Source organism: Eublepharis macularius, chromosome 7, assembly GCF_028583425.1.
Source record: "Eublepharis macularius isolate TG4126 chromosome 7, MPM_Emac_v1.0, whole genome shotgun sequence".
NCBI classification, from domain to species: Eukaryota; Metazoa; Chordata; class Lepidosauria; order Squamata; family Eublepharidae; genus Eublepharis; species Eublepharis macularius.
The window spans coordinates 42805462-42828142 of record NC_072796.1 but is presented as its reverse complement, the minus strand read 5'-3'; the positions used below and the strand labels follow the sequence as shown (position 1 = coordinate 42828142).

General features: G+C 43.6%; 1 protein-coding gene across 2 annotated transcripts in view; it reads right to left on the bottom strand.

Moving 5' to 3' along the window:
- Positions 1-20000, bottom strand: part of RREB1 (ras responsive element binding protein 1) — an 80778-nt gene extending 60778 nt beyond the window's left edge. For both annotated transcript variants that reach the window (XM_054984689.1, XM_054984690.1), the window contains exons 1-4: positions 19919-20000; positions 18703-18905; positions 12010-12099; positions 10014-10177 (exon numbers count right to left, since the gene is read on the bottom strand). In XM_054984689.1, coding sequence (XP_054840664.1) covers positions 10014-10177; positions 12010-12099; positions 18703-18816 — 368 coding nt within the window. In that variant the 5' untranslated portion in view covers positions 18817-18905; positions 19919-20000. The remainder of the gene's footprint in view (positions 1-10013; positions 10178-12009; positions 12100-18702; positions 18906-19918) is intronic.
- Between the last annotated feature and the right edge of the window lie 2681 nt (positions 20001-22681).

Genomic DNA, 22681 nt, shown 5'->3' with positions numbered 1-22681 from the left:
CCTTAAAGACTAACAAAATTTATTCCTACATGAGCTTCCATTAGTCAGAACTGACAGAAGCTCATTCTGGAATTAAAGTCCATTATTTTTTAAAGTGCCACTGGACTTCTGTTTTGCTACAGTAGACTAACATGGCTAGCTCTCCGAAATATTTCTGTCCCACAGCCACAAAATTTCATTCTTTATCTATCAAATGGTGGCATGCTTTAATGGATAAACAAAATGAGAATTGTTCTTAAAATCTGGTTCTGATACCTCATAGTGGCAAAGATAGGATTTAAAATGCATAAAACAGAAGTCACTTTTTGCTTTGTATTAGGACCAACCAAAATGATGCTAAGATGTGTGCATGCCACCAAGAGCTCCAGAACATCTCATCTGGCTGGATGTTAGGGGGGGAAATGGAGGGGTGGGGGTGGGGAGAGAGAAAAATTCATCTTTCAGGGCCATGGTATTAATACTTTGGGATGGTCCTAATAAACAATATTACATTCCTTTGGATTAATGTAGCTACCTGAAACTTCTTTCTACTTTGGAGCCTTTTGCAAGCACTGCCTGTTTTCAAAGTCCTGCACACAAACCCACTTTCTCTTACCCCATGGGATTTCCTGCCAACTAGTTATCTAAACTTCTAAGGGACAATTTAAAAATTCCAGATGTATCGCATTTGGCATAAACTGTGCACACTGATGTTAATAACAGGAAAAAAACGAGTGTGCATGGGAGATCTTGTGTGCCATTGTTTGAACTGTTCATCAATATGATCTACAGTTAAATAATTTACTCTGTAACACTCAGTTACCCTTCACAAGGAAGTACAAGAAATGACAAGACAATGGGGGGAGGAAAGGAACCCTACTTTGCATATTCTTCTCCTCCGGACTGTGCCGCTGCAGTTCGACCTTAACAGGAGGGTAAGGCAAGCACTCCCCCCTAACACACACACACACACACACACAACCTGCCCAACCTGTTCTAGTTTGGCATGCAAGAATGAGCAAATATCAGAATGTACCTTTCTTGTTAGCTCCCTTTTAAGCAAGACCAAGAAGCTGTCACAATTTTTTTTTAAAGAACGGAAGACAAAGAAACTTAAGCACATGGGTTTGAAAATGAACTGCCAGTTACTCCATCTCCCTTTTCTTGCAACTTGGCTTGCACACTCCAGTCACACTGCACCAACTTTCAGTGTACAGAAAAATGAGAGGGATGAAAATGATGCTGAGTATATTCAGTGTATCACATAACAGTAGGAAGTGTAAGCATTTAACTTGTATCAATGGGGAAAAAAAAGATTGTCCCACAACAGTGAGCAAAACATAGCATGCATGTAACTGTGACTTTTATAGTTTTGTTCATTGCTTAGAAAACTAAGGCTGGACTTTAAGTTATTTACACATTCATTTCCTTTTAGGTGCACACCTACGTCTAAGTTGTCTTGAGTGTGAGCAACCAAGTAGACTCAAAGTCGTGATTGCACACATTTATCTCACACATATTGTGCTTATTAAAGAGCATGAATTGCTGTGATTCCATCAAGTACACTTCCCAATGGCAAACAGTATGTCACAGTATAAGGTATGAAAAGAATCCCATTAAGGTCTCCTTAAAGGCAAACAAACATCAGGAATTTTAAAAATACATTCCATATAATGTGCAGAAATCTGTTTCTGACAGATGGCAGCACATTTGGGGTTGGATCAAGTAAGCTTCTCCACTTATTTTCACTTCCACTTCCTCTCCTTACTGTCCCACATCTCTTTTGTACGTGCAGGTCCCCTGATCCCCAGCAAACCCTTTCCTAGTGGTCAAAGGAAATCCCATCTTCCTTTATCACTAGCAGAACATGTAGCTGGATCCAACCCTTTGAATTGAAAAATATCCACCGGTGTTCTCAGCATCTCTTCAAAAGAGCCACATAAATGTTCGTGTCTCTTGCTAAGGGTCAGCAGCTTAACATGTCTTCCTATATTAATAAATGTAGCAAGTCACTTTGCTTGCATTTGTATGGAGTCCAGTCTTTATTTCTGAAGCCTCAAGTGGCAGAGATTCCCTCAGTCATCCATATCATCATGCAGATGGACAAGGAATCTGGGACCATGAAGGTTTGAAGCATCAGCCCATATGGGCAGTAAGGATGAGGTGTACTGCATGCACCACATCTGACCACCAAAACAGCCACCCTATGGGCATGCCCTTAGAATCTCCCCAGTCTCTTCAGACCACATGTTCCAGGGATTTAAAATATTCCAGAGATATCTCCTATACTTACTATAATCAGGAAAAAAGGGCCAGGGACTTAAACCAGCATTGGCTTACCATTTGGAAGATTACAGACTATGCACAAAATTCTCAAGCATGTGTAGACCCACGCATGCCAACACAGGTCCACACCCAGTGTATGAACTTGGGTTAAGAGGTGATGATGATGTGCAAGTTACAGAAAACAAAATGGGTCTTGCTATCCGAACAATGCATGCATGGGGAAAGGACACAAAGCAGAAGGCTGTACATAATTTAGAAACCACTAACTTTTCACAGATTGGCGTAAGTTGGGCAGAAGGGACACACAACATGACACGGCTTAACTGTAAGCACAGACAAACCTCTCCACTCAGACTACTGTTGAGTGCACTCAGCACATTTTCAATGTCATCATCTCAACTGTGAATGTCATGGATGCTCGAGGATGCCTAATGAAATCTTATTCAAAGATAAAATAACCGTATCATTACTCATTATCCAAAGTGAGCTTTAGTATATTACATGAAACTGTTTTATGAGAGGACTGGCAGAGGATCCTGCCTCTGAGTGGAGGTTTGGATTAGATGGTTTTGGGCCCTTTTCATTATTTTACTGGACAAACCTTTATTTAGATGTCTTTTTACTGGTACTCTAAGCTTCCATGAGAAATAACGATGTCTGTAAGCTTATCTTGGCAACCTTCAGAACTACAAACCAGCATTCTTGGGATTCTTCTTGAATAGTGCCTGAGAAAAATACAATGTGCCCCAGGGCTGTTCATGTGCCGCATATTTAGTTTAACGCATTGATTAATTTTTCTGTTGGTGAAATCACCAAAATCATGTTACTACTACACGTCAACTCTCCTTCCCGTTTGACTTTAGATCCCCAGAACACCAAACCTGCAGGCAGAGTCTCTCTGCACAAGACATCTTACACGGGGATGCTCAAGTGACTTATTTTCTGCGTGGTCTTATATTCTAAGTATACTCTGCCTCCCTAGCAGCGCAGTGTATCCAAAATGGGAGAACAAGTGTAAGATCTTTCACTTGATCCTACTCATGTAAGATGTCTTGTGCCGAGAGACTCATAGCCAAACTACAAACAGGAATGGAAAGAAACAGAAAGAAATCTAAAACTTGGTAAGACATATGACTTTGCAACTTAAGCCCTTATAGTAAAAGAGGCTTGCAACTTGATGATCAATATGCAGAGCAACCATATGGTGCAACAGCCATCCCCCTGCTGATGCACAACTTCCTATGGGCTGGCAGGTTTTCCCCTTTCAACTGATGCATAAGATTCCTCCCTACGTGCAGTTTAAGTGGTACAATCCAGGCAAAGCTGTACCTCATGATTGCAGTGCAGGCAAATCAGACCTGAAGCAACATTCTATGTGAGCACGTCTGGTGAAACCACACAGCTCTGTATAATCTAGCCAGTACTACCCCATCTCTTTTGACGTTTCTGTGACGTCCTCATTTTGTGATCCTTCAGAGACGTTTCTCCCCTCACTAAACTCTCTGTTCAGAATTTCTGCATTGCCTAAAGATGTACAAACAGCAGGAGCTGTCCCAGCACACTGCCTGAGGCCAATCCCAGCAGCACAGTACAAGATCAGGCTACTAATCTCCTGAGATCCAAAGGCTCTACCTAAGACGGAAAGCTAGATTAAAAAAAACAAAGGAAAACAGGGAGGAGTGGAGAATGTAGTACAGCTGGACAGCCGACGAGAGTTTAGAGGCAAGACTTCTTCTTGAATATACAGGGAGACTAGAGTGCAGGAAGGATGTTTGGCAACCAAGCATCTGTCCCACATCCACACCCAGCACTAGACACAAGCCACCAGGTAGTTTTATTCTTTTACGCTGAGGAAGACATTCTAGGCCTGTCCAATGAACTCTATACCCTGAGAATTCCTCTCTGGGATTTCCAATTTTGGCCCCATCCCTCAGAATGGAAACGGAGGCAAATATCTGATGTAAAAACATGGAACAGCAACAGAGGCAGTCACTTAATTTTCAACTGTTAGAAAATGGATGGGCAAGCAGTAAACAAGAACCGAAAGGCAGGTCACACAGAGTGAAACAGCCAAAGTACAAGGTGATGAAGCAGCCCAGTCGGAACTGTGTAGAAGACTAATTTTAAAAAGAACGTCCTGTTCAAACTCTGCAACAGAATGGGTGCAACAAACAAATTTAGACATGTGGTAAGCAAAGGAGAACTTGGGATCAAGGATGACGACAAACTAGTTTAAAGAGGTCAGTAGCCATGAGTAATTTAAGACACACCTAAGGGCACAAATCCATGGGGAAGACTTCCTGTGCAAACACAATCCAACTGAACAGGCAGGAGAACAGTAATAGCTCGGTGTCACTCCTGCTACAATGGAGCTTGTACAGGAGACATTTCCAGTGGATTATGCCCCTAAAACACCTCACATTCAAGGCTAGGAGTAATAACTGGTGGGTGAGAACCAAGACAGAAACAAGAGCTCACAGCAGCTAGCTCATGTTTAAACCTGTTTGCTGACAAGAGGTAGATTATGAAGATTAAGCTGTGACAGGAAAATCACAGAAAAACATACCATATAGGAACGGAACTACTACTTGTTTTAAAGATGATTTCAAGGTACTTTGGAGCTCACGTACATGCATGCAAACGGGGGCGGGGGGGATGGATTTAGGGCCCATTGCTAAAGACTGGTTAAAAATACTTATTCAGTGTGTACCATCACAAGCCAGCTGGTATGAGGGCCTCTAAGGCATAGTGTTTAGAGAGTTAGACTAGACACTTGGAGACCCAGGTTCAAATCCCCACTCTGACATGGAAGCTTCAGGCCAGCCTACCTCACAAAGCTGTTGTGAGGATCACAAAGAACCCCATTCATCTCCCCTTTTATGGCCATCTTTTCAATATTCTTCTTCTTAGAAGTAGGAAACTGTAATACAAGAACAGGGAGCTTATCCCCTGCCCCCAAGCAAAGTTCACTTCCATAAAAAGTGATGCCGAGTGGTAGATGTGGCATCACCAGAGCAGCACATGATGGTTCGTTAATACTCTGGCAGAGAGCTTAGCAATGCCCAAAAGGCCTTTACTCTGCAACTGGCAACATTAATAGGATTTTAATGGCTTCTCTCTAGGGGCCTGTTACCACACATGCAAGACCTCAAAGATACCAACATTAATATTCAGGCTGTTTATGCATGAAATACATCTGCTAATATTACCCTGATGTGCAACTAGGGTGGGGTATAGAAGGGGGAACGATAACAAACATACTGAGAGTTATCACAACGTTGGAATTATGCTATGCAGCCCTAGTTAGAGGTTACGGGGAAGCCAGCTGCAGGGCAAGGCACAGCTCTTCTCACTGGGTCTTTGCATACAGCTTAACCCAGTAAAATACATTCTGACCCTGAATATTGCTAATGGGTAAGGCTGAAAGTGGCAATCAGAAATAAGCTGCTCTAGACAGCAGCACTGACATTTCTTTTACCTAATGATTCTTGAGCAGGAGCAAAGTGAGGAGTTCAGCGGCAGTCCTATGCCCTGACCTGGATAGCCCCAGCTAGCCTGATCTCACCAGATCTTAGAAGGACTGGCCCTAGTTAGAACTTGGATGGGAGACCACCAAGGAAGGTCAAGGTCGCTACACAGGAGCAGGCAATGGCAAACCACCGCTGAATATCTCCTGCCTTAAAACCTCCAGCAGTGATCGCCATAAATTGGCTGCAACTTGACAGGAAAAAAAAAGACTACGCCCCATCCCCGTAAAGGTCCATAACCAGCTCCCAACGTGGAATGCTTCAGAACTGAAGCGCATCCTATATGTAGAAAGTCACGATGCTACTGAAATGCTTGCACTGCTACTGTTGTTTCTCAGCCTTCTTTATATAAAACCAAACTCTGAGAGACATTTCCCTGCTCAATCATCCATCATCATAGCAGCTTGTTGGAAAGGCACTGTTCCACTGAAGGAGACAGGAAACAGAGAGTGGTCAGAACACACTGTGAAGAGAACTAAGCGGCATTACAATCTCTGCCTGGAACCAAAAATTAGAATTTGAGGGTTTACAGGGTTTTTTTTAGTAGAAGATCTCATCAGAAAGGAGGTGTTACCCAACTATAAAAAGTGACTGCATCCGTGTGATGGATCAGAGACAGATTGGTGCTCCACAAACAGCTCTGGGAAATGAAGAGGGTGCTACAAAGACCCTCTTAGGAGCTGTCCTCTCTTAGAAACACAACTCCAAAGGATTTCTTGGAAAGGAAGCAATGACATGTCAGTATTTGTGGGGCAGACATGCCCTTACACATATGACTCAAATGTGGCAAGCTTCCGAATACAACCCAAAGAGCCCCACCTTTCCCTGATTCTGGTTAAGCTCACTGTTTTCTCAAGGGAATGAGATCCCTTCTGGCACTGGCTCTGACAGGAGGAAAATGCAAACCTGCAGGTAGATGTTCATACTTTTGCCAACAAGCATGTGAGCAAAGCTAGAATTGCCCTCCAGATCCAATGAGAATTCTACAGGCCCCTCAAGATTTAAAAAGCAATGGGGAACAAAGGTCCCTACAGTGTGCTTGGAACCTTCACACTGATCTTAGTAAACTGTAAGAATATGGAAGTGATGGCACTAGAGTTATATTAGGCAAAAGGACCAAAGAATGACTATCGGTCTTCCCCTCTTCATTATGGTCACTATGAGTTGGCAGCACTGAGGACCGCCAAGACTGGGGCCTTGCCAAAGCATCACAGAGGGCGAGCACAGCAGCTTCCAAATACATGCTTATCACAATTCAAGCGACATGCCAAAATATTCTCTTCCCATGACCAGGGAAGAAGCCAGTATGATGCAAGTCAATGGAGTTTTGTGCTTGAGCAATGGGCATCAAGTGGACTGATACATTTCGCAAGTTGTCGGTCTCCTTAACACAAGAGAGTATCTGAACAGAGCTTGCTTCAGGGACAAGATGGGCAGCTCGGCACAGCAGGCAGGCCACAATCCTACCAACACCATCTCCGCATACAGTGTATCTTGAATTGCCCAACTGGATACAATGGATCCCTACAGAGCCATCACGGTCACTCTCAAGTCCTGAACTTGTGATTTGGTTCTAAAAAAGACCAAACTTGAAAACAGCAGAAGATGCCACAGACAAGCATCCTCAATCTCAACTTATTTCACAGGGTCACTTTGTTGGTAACAGTGAATGTTTCTACTGAAGTTAAATAACAACATTCAATTTATATACCAGTGAATGTTTCTACTGAAGTTAAATAATAACAACAACATTCAATTTATATACCACCCTTCAGAACAACTTAACACCCGCTTAGAGCAGTTTACAAAGTATGTTATTATTATCCCCACAACCATCACCCTGTGAGGTGGGTGGCTGAGAGAGCTCCAAGAAGCTGTGATTGACCCAAGGTCACCCAGCTGGCTACAAGTGGAGGAGTGGGGAATCAAACGTAGATCTTAACCACTACACCAAACCAACAATACACAGTCTGCTTTTAAAATGAGCACTATAGGGAGGCTTTCAAAAGAGATTCGACCAGTTCCTGGGGCTGGATTCTAACTACTCCCAGCAGAGTAAAGCTGGCAGACTAGGCCTTCTTCTACCTTCCTTTCTCTGCTCCAACTGCAGGCCACAGAGCACCTCAAAATTCCACTCTGCAAGGGGGGAACCTCAGGAAGAGTGTGGGGGCAAGCTGGAGGGAGAAACTGGCAGGAAGTGTTGTCCATCAATGGAAACACCATTCCAATGGTATGACTACCATTGCCCTAGTACAATGGTACAATGGATCAAACCCACTGAACGAAGCTATTAGCAAGGACAGTTAAATAGAACATTTGTACTCAGTAGATTCAGGACAGACAAAAAGAAAGATTTCTTAACACAAGAAGTGATTAAGATGTGAATTTTAGTGCCAGAGGATGGCCAGGAGCACAGACAGCTTTAAAAGGTGGGTAGGACAGATTCATGGAGGACAGGTCTATGTGGCTCCTAGTAAAGGAAACCTCTGAATACCAGCGCCAGGAGGCAACTTCAGAGGAAGGCCTTAGCCTTTATGTCCTGTTTTTGCCCTCCATAGTAACCAGTTGGCTCCTGTGTGAGACAGGATGCTGGACTAGACGGACCACTCGTCTGATCCAGCATCAGAGGTGGGGCAAATAAAGGAGGGGTGTTGCCTTCACGCCTTTCCCATGGGCTTCTCAGAGGAATCTTGCTGACCAGTGCTGGATGCAACCTACACGAACCTTCGATTAAATATCATGGGGCTCTACTTAAGGTATCAAGTGGGGGCTGTTGGCTTTCTATATCTCCACAAAAGTAACCCTTTCTAAGCTTACCATTCAACTGGTCTTAACGCATTCCAAAAAAGTTCAAAATACAATATGAAATTTTTAAAATGAAGGATGCCAAAGAAACATCTGGCTACACTGCACTTTGACCTGTGTGCCTGGGCAGACAGTTTCAGTAATCTTGGCACAACATTTGGCTTATTAGCTTAGAATGTGAACATGGGGGGGGGGAAGCAGAATACTGAAATATTGGCTTAATGTTCACCTGTCCTCATATTTGCCTCCATGAATACTGAGCTTTCAAAGACCATGCTCGAAGAACTCCATAAAGACACCAAACAAGCACAAAACCAGGCAACAAATAAGGAGCTTATTTAAGAGCTTCCTTTCACTCTGCATTATATGCAACATCCTTTACTGGTGGAGGGCTTAGACCCCTTGCAACCCCCCTGTCCATTCTTACAGTGTTCAACAGAACTTCCTCTCAAGTATTAGGAATATAAACTTCTGAAAGTATAAAAAAAAGTTTGTGAGTTGAGGTTTATAGCTGAATATGATTGGTTTGAGATACTGTCCACAAATGAAGCAAGCCAGAAATGAAATGCAAATTCAGGATGCTTTCAGAAGGGCAGTTTTTCACGTGATCCTCCACAGTATATCGTGTATGTTGGTGCACCCAATACAACCAAATAAAAAAAGCAGTTTAAGATTTATTTCACACATCTGTATGAACAAAATATTTGGAGGGGCTTCTAAAGCATGGCACATTGTGTGGCAAAGTAAATAAAGCAATGCATACCTCCGAATTAGAAAACACACCTATTTGATCAAGGATGAAATATTACAACAGCAGGTTATTTTTCCACTCCACCTGCTCAACTTTGACAGCAGTTTGCTGATCATGCCTGGACTCTCAAGACAGCAGCGTATCAAACAGAAGAACCCCTCTTGGTGAGGTGGTTTCACTTCTTTGGTAATCCCACTGGGCATGACACACATTTTCTGATAGCAATTCTCAAACAGTTAGCTAGGAACTACCATTGAGTCTTTTGGGGCAGGTTTTCAGGCTCTCCACAACAGCAGCTATAGATAAAGTTGATTTTTAAAAAAGTAAGTGCTCTTTTCTGACACAGGTACGAACCCTTAGGGTGATCCCCAAAACAGGACAAAATACAACCAGGAAAGATCCCAGTAAAGTATTGCAAATTAAAAATATTGATAAAAACTTGGTGAAGAGGCTTCCAGTGTGTAGGGCCAAAAAGGTCTCCGTAAGGGCTCTCTCAAGCCTACACAAACCCTGCCACAACAGAAGACCTGTGACTCACCGCAAGGAGCAGTTCTCAGCAGAAAATGTGTGTTCCGAAAGGGATTGCAGCCATGAAGTGGGATGAGACATCCAGTAAACCACATCCAACAAACATACACTTACTCATCTTCCACACTCACTCTTACCTGTGCATATTTCCATTGGTAGTGAAGGACTGATCACATACTGAACATTTATAAGGCCTTTCACCTGAATGCACCAGCATGTGGCGATCAAGGGAGCTCGCTGAGCTCAAAGACTTTCCACAGATGCTGCAGGAATGGTCTGTCCCTCCAGTGTCAGTATTGTGCTAAAGAGAGCAACAACATATTTCCATTGAGTTCTCCCTGTTCAGCTACAAGGGCATGTCAACATCATTTGCAATTATCCTCCAAAACAAGTTTTAGCAGAGTTAGTGAGCAAGAAACACCTGTGTTAACACAATTTTTTTAAAACTCTCTGGTTATGGCTCAGCCCCAAAGATGTTGCAAAGAAAGGGCATGCCTTATTTGTATCCCAATGTTCTTCCCAATGGAGGCCCAAAGAGTATACTCTCCCCTCCTCTATTTTACCCAACAAACACCCTGTGAGACAGGTTAGGCTGAGAATATACAATTGGCTCATGATCACCCAGTAAGCTTATATAGTAAAATGGAGATTCACACCTGAGTATTTCAGACGCTAGTCCGACACACTAATCACTAGACCACACTGAACAATCTACAAAAACATTTGGAAGATTAACAGCTGGGCTCTCTTGACTTCAAATATAGACTAAGGAGGGCTTATGTTGCATGGAAAGTGAAGCATTCAGAAAAACCCTTTCCCTACTGACAAGTCTAGTAAAAATGGATGGATGAGCACTTACTCTGGAAGTGTATATTAGCTCTCAGAAAGAACCTTATGAGTCATCTAACCCAATCATCCAAAGCTACTGAGCAGGTTTGTGCTTAAGTGCTCCCCCATTCGCCCCACATGAAGACTTGGTGAGCATGCAGCCTCACTCAGAGGCATAGTTAGGGAGAATTTTGTTAATGGGTGGGGGTGGGGGAGGAAAAACAGCCACCGTGACTTGCACAAATTGCATGTGTTCAAAAAAAAAAAAAAGGAGAAAGCAGGAGAAAGGCACAACATTGCAGCAGATCCACACACGCCCTCCTCATGGACGCAGCTTCTCGCAAACACATGCTCCGTCCAGAGTGATCCCTGAATCTTCTTGAAACGCTTACTTTGAAGACTATGTTAAAACGTGAACCAGCCAAGCAGGGATTGCCTAAAAGCCTAACCACAAAAATAACAGACTTGCATCTAGTCTTCCTCTTTAAAAAAAACTGTCGGAGAAGGCGATTCCACAACTGTTCCAAGAAATCTATTCTGTTTAACCGGTAGGGACAGTCCTTCACTAGCCAATCAAAAGTAGATTTCTTGCCAAGATAAAGCCATTGCTTTTCATTCTTCGCTCAGTTAAGTAAACATTAGTTTGCCCTCTTCTTTATGGTAAGCTTTGAAATTCTGAAAACTGCTCTCACGTCCTACCTCAACCTTAACCTTTTCCTCCCTAAGCAAGATCTTTCTCTAAAACTTCTCTTTGCATCTTGTATGTTCCTGTAATCGCTAAATCTTGCAATCTGGTGTTTTTTTCTTCCCCCCAGACCTCCAAAAACTGCTTTATTCTGAAAAAAGAGACAGAGTACATCATGCTGGGCTCACCTAGCGAGCCTGAGAGAGCCCACCAAGGAACCAAGCGGTTTGTGCTGAAACTACAGGCAATATTTATTGCTTAAGTGGTTTTCTGAAGCTTCTAATAGTTTAAAGAGTACTACTGAAAGACAGTAATATAAGCAGGAGCATAAAAATTGGATACACATCTTAAGAAAAGGTATTCTTAAGGGGAGGTATAAGAATTTTAAAAAAAATTAAAGCAGTCCTAATTCCTGAGCTTGAATGATACATTTTATTTGCTTAAAAAACCCGCAATCCACACCAGGAAGCCACCTTCCCACATGAAATTCAAATCCTAAGCTATCTCATAGGGTTGTTAGGAGGGCAGGAGATCAATGTAAGCTGATCTGGGTCCCCAGTGAGAAAAAAGGTGGGGTATAAATGAAGTAAATAAATGAATAAATAAAACTACCAGCTTACCTGACGAATATGCATTGTCAGCTGATGTTGGGTAGTGCAAATCTTTTCACATAGAGGACATGTATAGGAAGACTTCTCATCTTTTGTTTCCTGTTTTTTAAAATATATATATATATATAAATAAAAATACAGACAATGTTCACAGAACACAAGAAAGAGCAAACCAACATTTAGAGAACTGTAAATATTACACCTCTTGCATTCCTGAAGCAAGCATACAAATAGCTCAACATACCATTACATGGGAAATCATCCAGACAGATCCTCAAGGAGGCCTTTTAAAGTTTGAAATCATTGTTTTATTCAAATAACCAAATAACCAGGGGCAGGAGGGGGGTGGGAGTGGAAATAGTGCCAGGTCTACAAATAGGTTCTAGCTCTGATCTGAGACTTCACAGTATGGAATTTGGGCACATAAGGCACACTTTAGTTCCCCTTATCTATAAAACAGTAACATCAAAAACTGAATACACCACAAACTAAAGGAAATGGCAGTGGTTTTCAAGCTGTGTCCATGTTTGGAAGTGTTCACGTTGATTTGCCTGCAAAGAGACCCCTGCAAAATATAGAGAATTCTTGGGTGTCTTGAAGGAAACCTACATGCAGGGCCAAACACAAAGTTTATGGCCCTATGCTACAATCACCCTACAACTGTGAGTTGTAGGGGACCCTTTAATATGTTTTTGGGGAATCCCAGGAATTCCCAGAGATAAGGAAAGGGCATACACTCAAAAGATTAAATGTCAGAGCAAGCTAGAAGCAAAGAGGAAAAACTACTCAAAGCAACTTTTCAACTTCATACAAGGAAGAGTTTTATTTGCTACCAGCAAGTAATGTAGGTTCTCCAAATTACACTTTTACCAGGAGGTTTGCGTTAACGGCAGGCATCTGCCAGAGAACTACCCACAGGATGCTCAATGAGTACAGAATCATCCTCTCTCAGGTATGTAGAAGCTTTGCATCATATCTGCACGACAACAAGGCAGCCACACCCATTCCTCCTGCTCAAACATCAAGAGAACCCACACCCACCCAAGACCCAGCCATATTTCTTACGGCACATGGGTTCCAAATTCACTCCTCATCGTAAAATATTATGAGGGATGAGGAAAGGGGTCGTAGTGTCATTTCAGTTTTCAAGTAAGAGTCCTCTTTGGAGTGTACATGACTGGTATGCTCTTTACAATGGCTACAAATCAGAAATCAAAAGCATTTGTTCCAGTGTAAGAGAAGAAGAGTGCCCTGTGCTTTTTAAAGTATGCCCTTGAGACACTGAGCCAGACACTAGCCTTTCAGACCAAGGACAGAATGGAACTCTGGGCTGAAACCAAGTTAAATCGCTTTCTCTTTCCCCAATTGCTTTAAATAGCCAATGTAAGCCACGATTTCACAGAAAAGGGTAGAGCTGTCAGTACAATTCAAGTAACTAATACTTTCATACAGTACACACACAGTCACTCACTCATGGCCTATCTGATCAGGCCCTTGGACTTAGGACACTCGGCCTGAATCTGTCCCTGATCACTCTCAGAAGTCCTACCAATTTCAACAGAACCTGCTCCTCAGGAAATGTGCCCCAGACTGAGTTAGGGGGAGGAAGAGAACATGAAGAAATTATAACTCAGCCCCACTGTTCTTCTATTTTCAGGAGTGGGCTTCTCTTCCTCCGTTTTCTCACTGTCAGCTGACAGGAACAACCATCAACCTAAATGAAATATTCCTACATTGAAATTATTTCAATTCTAAAAATCATGAATGAAGCAGAAAGAACTCAGAGAAACTGTGGTTTGATATTGCTTTATAAATTATGCAGCACCGTAGACACACCAACATTTACTCAAAAAAGGATGACCTAGTGACATGTCACAGATTGCCTCTATACGTTTAGAAACGCACGTCTCCTTTCTATACTAGTTAATAGCTGCCAGCACTGATACACACACAGTGCTGTGTGCTTGAATGCTATAGTTGTAAATCAGAATTTGAATCCAAGCCCCAGATCTCTTTATGTAGGAGGCATCACTGCACTATTTCTGTTCTATTAGCTTCTGTAAAACTGTAATATACAGAAACATGGCATTGCTCTTTCATTTGCTTCTTGATTCTTCTAGAAGAAAATGAAAGGGTAAGCACAGAACAAGGGTCTTTAAGAACTGGCAGCATGGAGGCAGTCTAGTGCCATTTTGGTCAATGGGAAGACTGATGCACCACAAATATAATCTGTGCTTTGTTTTCCCTTGGACTCCCTTTTGCTCCCATTCATTAAAAACCTATAGCTGTAGAACTAAACAAAGTCATTCAAAATTAATATGAACAAAATGAGAGAGATATGCCTTTTTAACCATTCAATACTTCCAAGGAAAACAAACTTATGACACTAATCAGTTTGTCTTCTATGTATTCCTTAGCCTATTATGATAGTTGACAATTCCTGTAGCAGTGAGTTCTACAGGTCAACAGTGCACTGGGTGCTTCCTGCTGCCTCACCTTTAGCAGACTATTAATTTTACGGGTTCAAAACAGCAACTAATACAGGATGAGGGGGTTATTTTCACGCCTGTGTGCGCAAATGCACACACATTCTCTTGATGCCAAACCCTAACACATCCCAAACACGTTTCTCTCCAAGGAGCTCCAAATATTAGTTTATAGAAAAACTTTCATCCCCAGTTTTGCGGCAGGGCTGTTAAAACGTTGTCTTCCAGCAGAGGGAACAAACAAACTGGGAAGAAAAACGCTTGCAGCTACGTTTGACTGTTTAGTTTTAATCCCCAGGGCCTGTGAAATTGAACTACATTTGAGGGAAAGCTATCTATTACTCTGTGCATTAAATGCTCTGGAAGCTTTGCTCATCCATGGGAGGGGGCTAGCACACTGAAAAAACTGAAGGCAAAAGGCACACTATGGTTCAGCCAGCGCTGCTGAGCCCTTGGGTTTAATATTAACCACCCCTCAGAACGTCTCTCTAGCACTCGCTCAGTGACTGGGCTGCATTCCGTAACAGCAGCGAACCAAACAGGAAGCATTCTGGGGATTCTGTGTAAGCGCAGAAGGCTGAGCACAACTTCTGTAAAAGCTGCTCAGCCAGAGACTCTTTAAAAGGCAGCACTATGCTGCAGGCCTGGATCCCTGCCGACAGAAGAGTGCTTCCCCGAGTTAAGAGACAGAATTAGCAGCTAATTTGATAACAACACTTGCTTTAATAAAGTGACCTGGCTCTTTCCAAGTTCTGCATTGGGTTACTGAACTTCACTTTCCCACTCACTGAAGAGACAAGAGAGATCTCGCTTTGGGAGGATGGATGGGTGGGAAGGTAAGAAATTATGCACAATTGTCACAGGCCTTGGTATCCAGCTAGGAGGACTAAGCCCTCGGGCAAAGGACGCCAAATACAGCCCTTTGTAGCACAGGAATGGAAAGTTTACAGTTGCCAAGAGCAAAATGATAAGAGCCTATTTACAAGCAGACCAAACACCACAGTGAAGAACCCATCCCCATCAGAAATGTCAAGAACCCTGGGCTTAATTCCCCCCCCCTGCCATATGGTTAGAAGAACAGAGAAAGCCACCGAATAACAACACCGCAAGAGAGAGCAGAGCTGCTGGACTGGAAAGGGGCAGTTTCATTTTCTGCTTCCAAGGGCTTCAGGGAAACTTAGGAACAGGGCATGATGGCACTGGCCCTCTTGTTTGTCTCCAACATCCAGCGTTCACAGCATTTTGTTACCTAAGCTAACAGTACTGCCACAGTAAAGCTGGTTAGCGGAGATCTATGCAGGGCGATCAAAGACTTCGTCATCACTGCTCCCCCAACACCTCCTCTCCTCGTGTGCCACAGATTTACAATGCAAATTTAAAATCTCACTGCAATCTTGTAAATGCCACCCTTTCTTTCAAAAGGAACAGAGAACTGCTGTTTGGCAATAATATGGAGAGAGTCCACCTACAGGAGCAGCCCTGCCGGTTAAGCACCAGCAAAAATTTAACAAACCCCAGGCCACAAAACAAGCAGGACCCCAAAAAAAAATGGCCAACTCGCCTGCCTGTGCAAACCTCCTTATCACAGGACAGCTCCAGCAACAGACCTGACTAGAGGCTAATTTCTATGCTGACCCAGAGAGAAAGCCACTCTTTTCCCTGCACAACACACACACACACACACACACACACACTTATTTATTTATTTTTGTAACACACAAGCCTCTCTTTTAATCCTCTCACATTTACTCTCTTGATCTAATGCCCAGTGAAAAGGCTGCTGGAATTAAAAGGTCAGTGGCTGCAAGGCACTGTCAGCAGCACACACACACACACAAATAGGCAACCCACCGCCACGTGCTATTCTGACAGGCAGCTGTGCCACAGGGCTCCTCCGCTCCCTGAGCAGGGCAATTTGGCCCCTCCCACAACAGTCCAAGGAAGCCGGCCCCTGATCAACTGGGAACAGCAGCTCACAGGTTCTCACGCCCTGATCGGGGGGGGGGGGGCAGTGTCGAAACCTGTTCCTGGGGGATCTGTACATGTTAGCTTTCTAGCGTTAGCTATTATTCAACCCTTAGCTAATGAGAATTGAATACCTTCCACATCACACAGGACTGAACACTTGCAAGATCCCCACAAGTGTTTAAGAATTACAATTCTTTTTTTTTTTAAAGAAAGGAAGAAATTGTTTCTAGTCTTCCTGGAGGGAATAAGCTTTAAAGCACAGCGACAGATCTGACAGCTTTGCAAACAGTTATATTTGAAAATCAGTTTTGCACCAGTTATTTTAGTACATTTTTATCTCACCCTTTTTTCATAAGAGTTCATGAGAGCATACCCTGTTCTTCCACAACAACCCTGTGAGTTGGGTTAAGGCTAAGAGAGAACCTCTTCACACTTTACCGAGGGGCAAAGGCTGGGTTTGGAGTCCCCACTCTGTGCCCTGTGTAACAGTCACACCTGACTTGCACTTTCTCCTCAATGTCTGTGCACACAGTGCCCAACTAGAATCACAATTGTGGAGAAGGAGTTTCAGCCTCTCTCTCTCAGCACCATCTTCCTGACTGGCAATAGTCCCAAGGATGTGCTGCTACTAGGCCTGTTGGGGAAATGCATACATCAGTCTCCCCAACAGGTCAAGCAGTGCCCCGCCCCCCAGGAACGTTTTAGCATGCATGTTGCAGTTGCGAGCCACACTGGGCACTGCATGGACAGGAACTGAGAACTTGCAAGCTTCCGTGGTAGGGCAGGAATTTGATCCTGGGTCTTCCAGATCCTAGACAGATGCTCAATCCACTCATTCAAGCTGGCTCAAGATTTGGAGGACACCACAGATGAGGGTGTTACCCTCCCGGGGACTACAATTAACAAACACAAGCAACAGACACAAGAACCTTACATTCACAAATACATGAAAAGTGCATCAGTGCATATAGTGTAATAAAACATTGAATAATAGTACAATAAATAATCCAATAAACAGTCACTAATTTTCTAGACAGTACTCCGAATCACATTATAAAAGTTCCATCAGTTCAAACAACTTCAATAACTGTTTATGCTTTCTCCTTTCCTGGTCCAGAAGAACAGATCAACCGCAGGGTCCCAACGGGTACCAGGTAAGTAATTGTTCTTGTCTGTTCCAATATGCTAGTATACAGGGCTTTTTTCCTGGGAAAAGAGGTGGTGGAAGTCAGTCGGATGCCCTCGGAGAAAATCATCACATGGCTGGTGGCCCCGCCCCCTGATCTCCAGACAGAGGGGAGCGTAGCTTGCCCTCCGCGCCACTGAGCGGTACAGATGGCCATCTAAGCTCCCCTCTGTCTGGAGATCAGGGGGCGGGGCCACCAGCCATGTGACCATTTTCAAGAGGTTCCGGAACTCCGTTCCACCGCATTCCTGCTGAAAAAAAGCCCTGCTAGTATAATACTGTTATTTCTCTATTGCAGATTTCAGACACTCCCAGAGGACATATTTCACAGCATATTTCCCAGTGTACTGGATGAAACTGTCTTAGTAACAGTAGCCTTCAGAGGGCAAAGTGGTTAGGAGTATTCCAAAAGCCTGGCTTCCAAAAGGGCCCAGTCACTTGCCGATAACAGGCTTAATCTTTTCTTATCGTATAGTTCTATAGTTGAAAACAGGCAGAAACCATTAAAGGTTTCCTTTCCTGCTCAGGAAATCGCACAGCAAAGGATGCAGCCTGGAAAACGACGTAGGGAGCAGCACACTACAAGCATGAAACACGAGACCCGGGCAATGTGCTACCATGGCTGCGCTTTTTCCAGTTGCTGTGATCTTTATTTATAAATAATGGGATCGTTCCTGTTGTGAACTGTATACCTCCAATTTTCACAATACATTTTCTGTGGCAAACTCTGCACACAAAGATGGAGGGACATGCTTGAGTACAGGGGAAGAGCCCTATTGTAAATTGGCAAATGCCTATATGAAATCAGAGCGCTGGTCATACACAAAGCTCTGTTTTTTTATAAAATGCATTGTGCTGTGATTTCATGCCCTTTAACTAAACTGGTGATTTTAAACCACGGTGAAGGACAAAAAAGCATTATCTGTTAACAACCAGCAAATTAAATTGTTCTATATTAGTTTTAATACACCAGGTCATGATGGGACAGGGTGTCCACAAATGTTTGCTTTTGTTTTGCAAAATAACACTCCTCTGTATCAAAACGGTCTGCTTATTCTTTACCTGGTTTCTACGGCCAATCCGATTAGGAGTCAGGGATTTTGATGGAGATTTTACATTAGGAGACACCACACCATTTTCGGCTGTCTTCCCCAAGTTCATGACGGCTGCCATCATAGTGTCAATAGAGGACAAATCCGTGCCTTCTGAACAGTTTGATAACCCTAGTGTTGCTGCAGAACTACTCAAGCCTCCAGGTTTGTTCTCTGCAAGCAGAAACAAAGGGAAAGTCAGACATCCAGTCCATATGAGCGGCCACAGAAGCAACGTTGTTCATTATTTATTTAAGACATTTATATGCCTCCCTTCCACACCTTACATGTCTCATTCATTAAGAGGATTTTAAAATTCTGGTTTAATTCTGTGCACTTTTAAATGTGTAGTCTGTGTACTAAAAAATAATCGGTGCATTTTGAAATAGGTCCATTTTTTATTCTTATGGATTGGATTCTTACGTTTTGTATTCTTCCAACCTTGTGGTTGCATTGTTGAGCCTGAGGGGATAACTTTATTTTAAATAACTAACAGAGCAACTGAAGGACAAACAGGATCTTGTGCGAGTTAAGCTTGATTTTGTTCCCCGCCCTCCATTTTATTCCCACAGCAACAATCCAGTGGTGGTAGGTTAGGATAAGAGGGAATGATTGGTCCAAGCAAGCTCCCATGGCGCAGTCTGGGTCTCCAGATCCTGGACCAACCAGGACATCATGCTGCTCCTCGACTATATCGGCCTGAATCCTACCACTCCATACACAGAACAGGAAGCTTTCCGTTGGTCCTGTCTCTTCCTGCAATCCCTTCTGACTGCCAGAGAGACCAGTCCCAGGGTGGCGGAACTGGCACAGACAAACAGCTGGAAGGATTGGGGGGGGGGCGCTGAGGAAAGGACAAGGGGGTTTAAATGGCTCCCACTTCTTCTGACAGCTGCAGAAAGCAGTCTCTTTTGTGCCCTTATCCTTCCTCAGTCCAACCCACCAATTCACATGACTGTTCCTCCACCTGGGGCCCCTGATTGCAGGAATTATCTTTCCAGAGGTTGGAAAGTGCTGCAAGAACACAGAAATGAAAGAAGGAAGGAAGCTTCCATGAATGGATGGTTGGCTACACGGCACTATTTTGTCCAATGAGATATTGTGGCCATGCAGAATAAGCATGCATTACAAATACATTTCTAGGCGAGGTTTATTCTTAAGCCGGCCATTCCAGCTGAGCTAATTACCTTCATTGTTCTTCCTCTGACACTGTCCAGTGAGATGTCCCCTCCTCCTTGCTGGCTGCTCTCCTGTATCAGTGGGGCAGGCTTAGTGCCATCTAGATCCCAAACCTTTTCCTCAGCAGCATCAGCTAGCACTGGATGATAAAAAGGAGGGGGGGGGAGTTAGGGTGATTGTGGTAATAGCAAAGCTCATGAGATGCTACCAAGTATCAGTGACAAAGTTCAATAAATAGGATCACCGCTCTCAGACTAGTCACTTTAAAAGTATATGCCTAACTATCCCAGGCCTGCTTCATATTGGGACAATGGCTGGGGGGGGGTGGAGGTTTAAGCCCTTTTGATCCCAGTCCAAACTTGGCCTCCCCACATGACTGAAAAGGAAGTTCAACATGGAACTCCCAACACAGGTTTGTCTGACAGGACCAGAGACAGACCCATAAAAAGAGTAATGTGCAATTAGGCCTTAAGTCAGCAGTACTCACTCTATGGCTCACATTCACAAATACCATCAACAAAAGAGCCATATTTACTTTCACCTTCGGCCTCTTTGGCACTCTTGATTTCAGCACTCATATGTTCCAAATGGCATTAGAATAATCAGGAGACCTCCAGCACACCATCACAGGCAGCGGTCAAATCCCAAGGAGGGTCGCCATGTACATACACAACCAGCAAAAACTTTTCACATTTTAAGTTACGTGGGCAGAAACGCCAATCATCACCTCATTTCTATGCTGGCTTAGCTTCACCATTTGAATTGCGTCTTGACTAGGGGAGCCCCTACTACCTGCTGAAAATTAAGGAGAAGAGGCAAGGCAATAGCATCACTCCCCTTCAAAAACGATAAATACGTCTAAGTTCTGAAAGAATTATTTTGGTCCTCAAAAATTAAATAGAACTCTAAAAAGGAATTCAGCTCATCCCAAATACAAAGTTACCCACCCACCCCAAGCTGCACTAGACTCACAGCTTAATTGCACATGACTCATACGGGACCTCTGCAAGGGTCACCTGACCCTATCTCCTTGCCTTGGTATGGACATAGCCAGTATGGGAAACAGAACAGTGGAGCAAACAGACCATAGGTTTGCTCCAGCAGGGCTCCAACATCCACTGCTAAGACACACTATTTGCCATGATCACAATATAAATGACATGATTTCCATGCACTAGCTAGAAGGATGCCAATGAAAAAAAGCACACATTTTGCCCTATGGACAAATTCCTGCACAGACACTGCCCATATATTTTCATAAGCATAGATTTGTTAAACTGGATTTTAAAGAATCCTGACCCAAACCCTCATATTGTCCCAATGGCACACTTTACTCAAGATTTACTCTCCAAAGAATGTAGTGCCCCAGCACCTTCTAGAGACTTTAGACCATATGTGCTTGGACTTTACATTGAACTGACTCCTTTTACACCTTCAAGGGAATATTCTGCCACTTAAAAATATGGATGGAGGGGCTAACCATGCGGGGGGGGGACCTCTGCTTTTATGGCCATATTCTCATGCAATGCTTCCCCGAGGAAACTGACCTTTGCTCTCAAGGAGTGAGTTCCCAGGACATTTTGAGCACATTCAAAGAAAGCTACTACAACGCAACTGTGGAAAAGTGAACCCGTTCAGATTAAGGCTAAAAGTATTATCAGAGGTTAAAGTTCAAAGGAATGCTCCAGCTCTTCCGTTTTGATCCTGCCCCTTAAAAGACAAGGCAGACAAGAGCTACAGGACTGGAGATCCTTTGCAGACATAAACAGGCTACCAGAAGTTGCAGGCAGCGTGAGGAAGGCTGGCTTTTGACAAAGGCCAGCCCTGAGGCAATACCACAGTAGTCAGCCACATACCCAAAAAGATGAGACAGAGTTTAAACACAAAACAAGAAAACTCATCCGAAGAAAAAGATCGTTGCTTCCCAGTCTCAACAGGAAGACATTTGCTAAATCTATTTCCTCCACTGGGATAAAAAAACTGCAGCTTCGCTGTGTGCTGAAAGTTAGGCCATCCAGTGTTCACTCACCCACCCACAGCTCTCCTCCGAATCTTTTTTTGTTTCCGTTAAAAAAAACATGTAAACGGATGCTTATTTCCCTGCACAAGTGAGAAAGCTCAAGGAAGCCTCTGGGTCCTGCTTCCTTTCCCTTTCCTCTGTCCTTGCCCCCTTCTAAAATTTATGGCGCTCCAGACTTTGTTTTAGTTGACATCCAGAAGAACTGCAAGAACAACAACAAAATCAAACTCTGCCGACCTGCCCCACCACTAGCCAAAGCTCCATCGATACTGTACTTTGGCTGCTGGATGCTTAAGATCCTGCTCTGGAATAGGTAGGAAGGGGCGGCGGGGGGGGGGGGACAATATGTACTACGAATGCACAGAGCAAGGAAAACTCCAGGACTCCGGAAGAAAGCGGCCCATTGTTCTTCTAACTCTCCCTCCCCTCTTGCACAGCAATGGTGCTGAGAAGCACCAACTCTTCCCTAATTAGGCTAAAGAAAGATTTCAACACTTGCAACAGAAGTCCCTTGTGGGCTTCTTCGAAAGCAGCCCCAGCCACGTGCTTCAGGAGAAACTGCTTTAGAGGGAAGAGCTGACTGAACCATTGCAAACAGGGAATGCCAAAGGTGCTTCCCTCACTTCACTTGTAAGGGGCAAGCCAGCAAAGACCTGTGAGCCTCTTATAATAACCACAATAACAACAACAACAATAATTGTGTTTATATACTGCTCTTCTAGACAGATTAGTGCCTCGCCCAGAGTGGTAA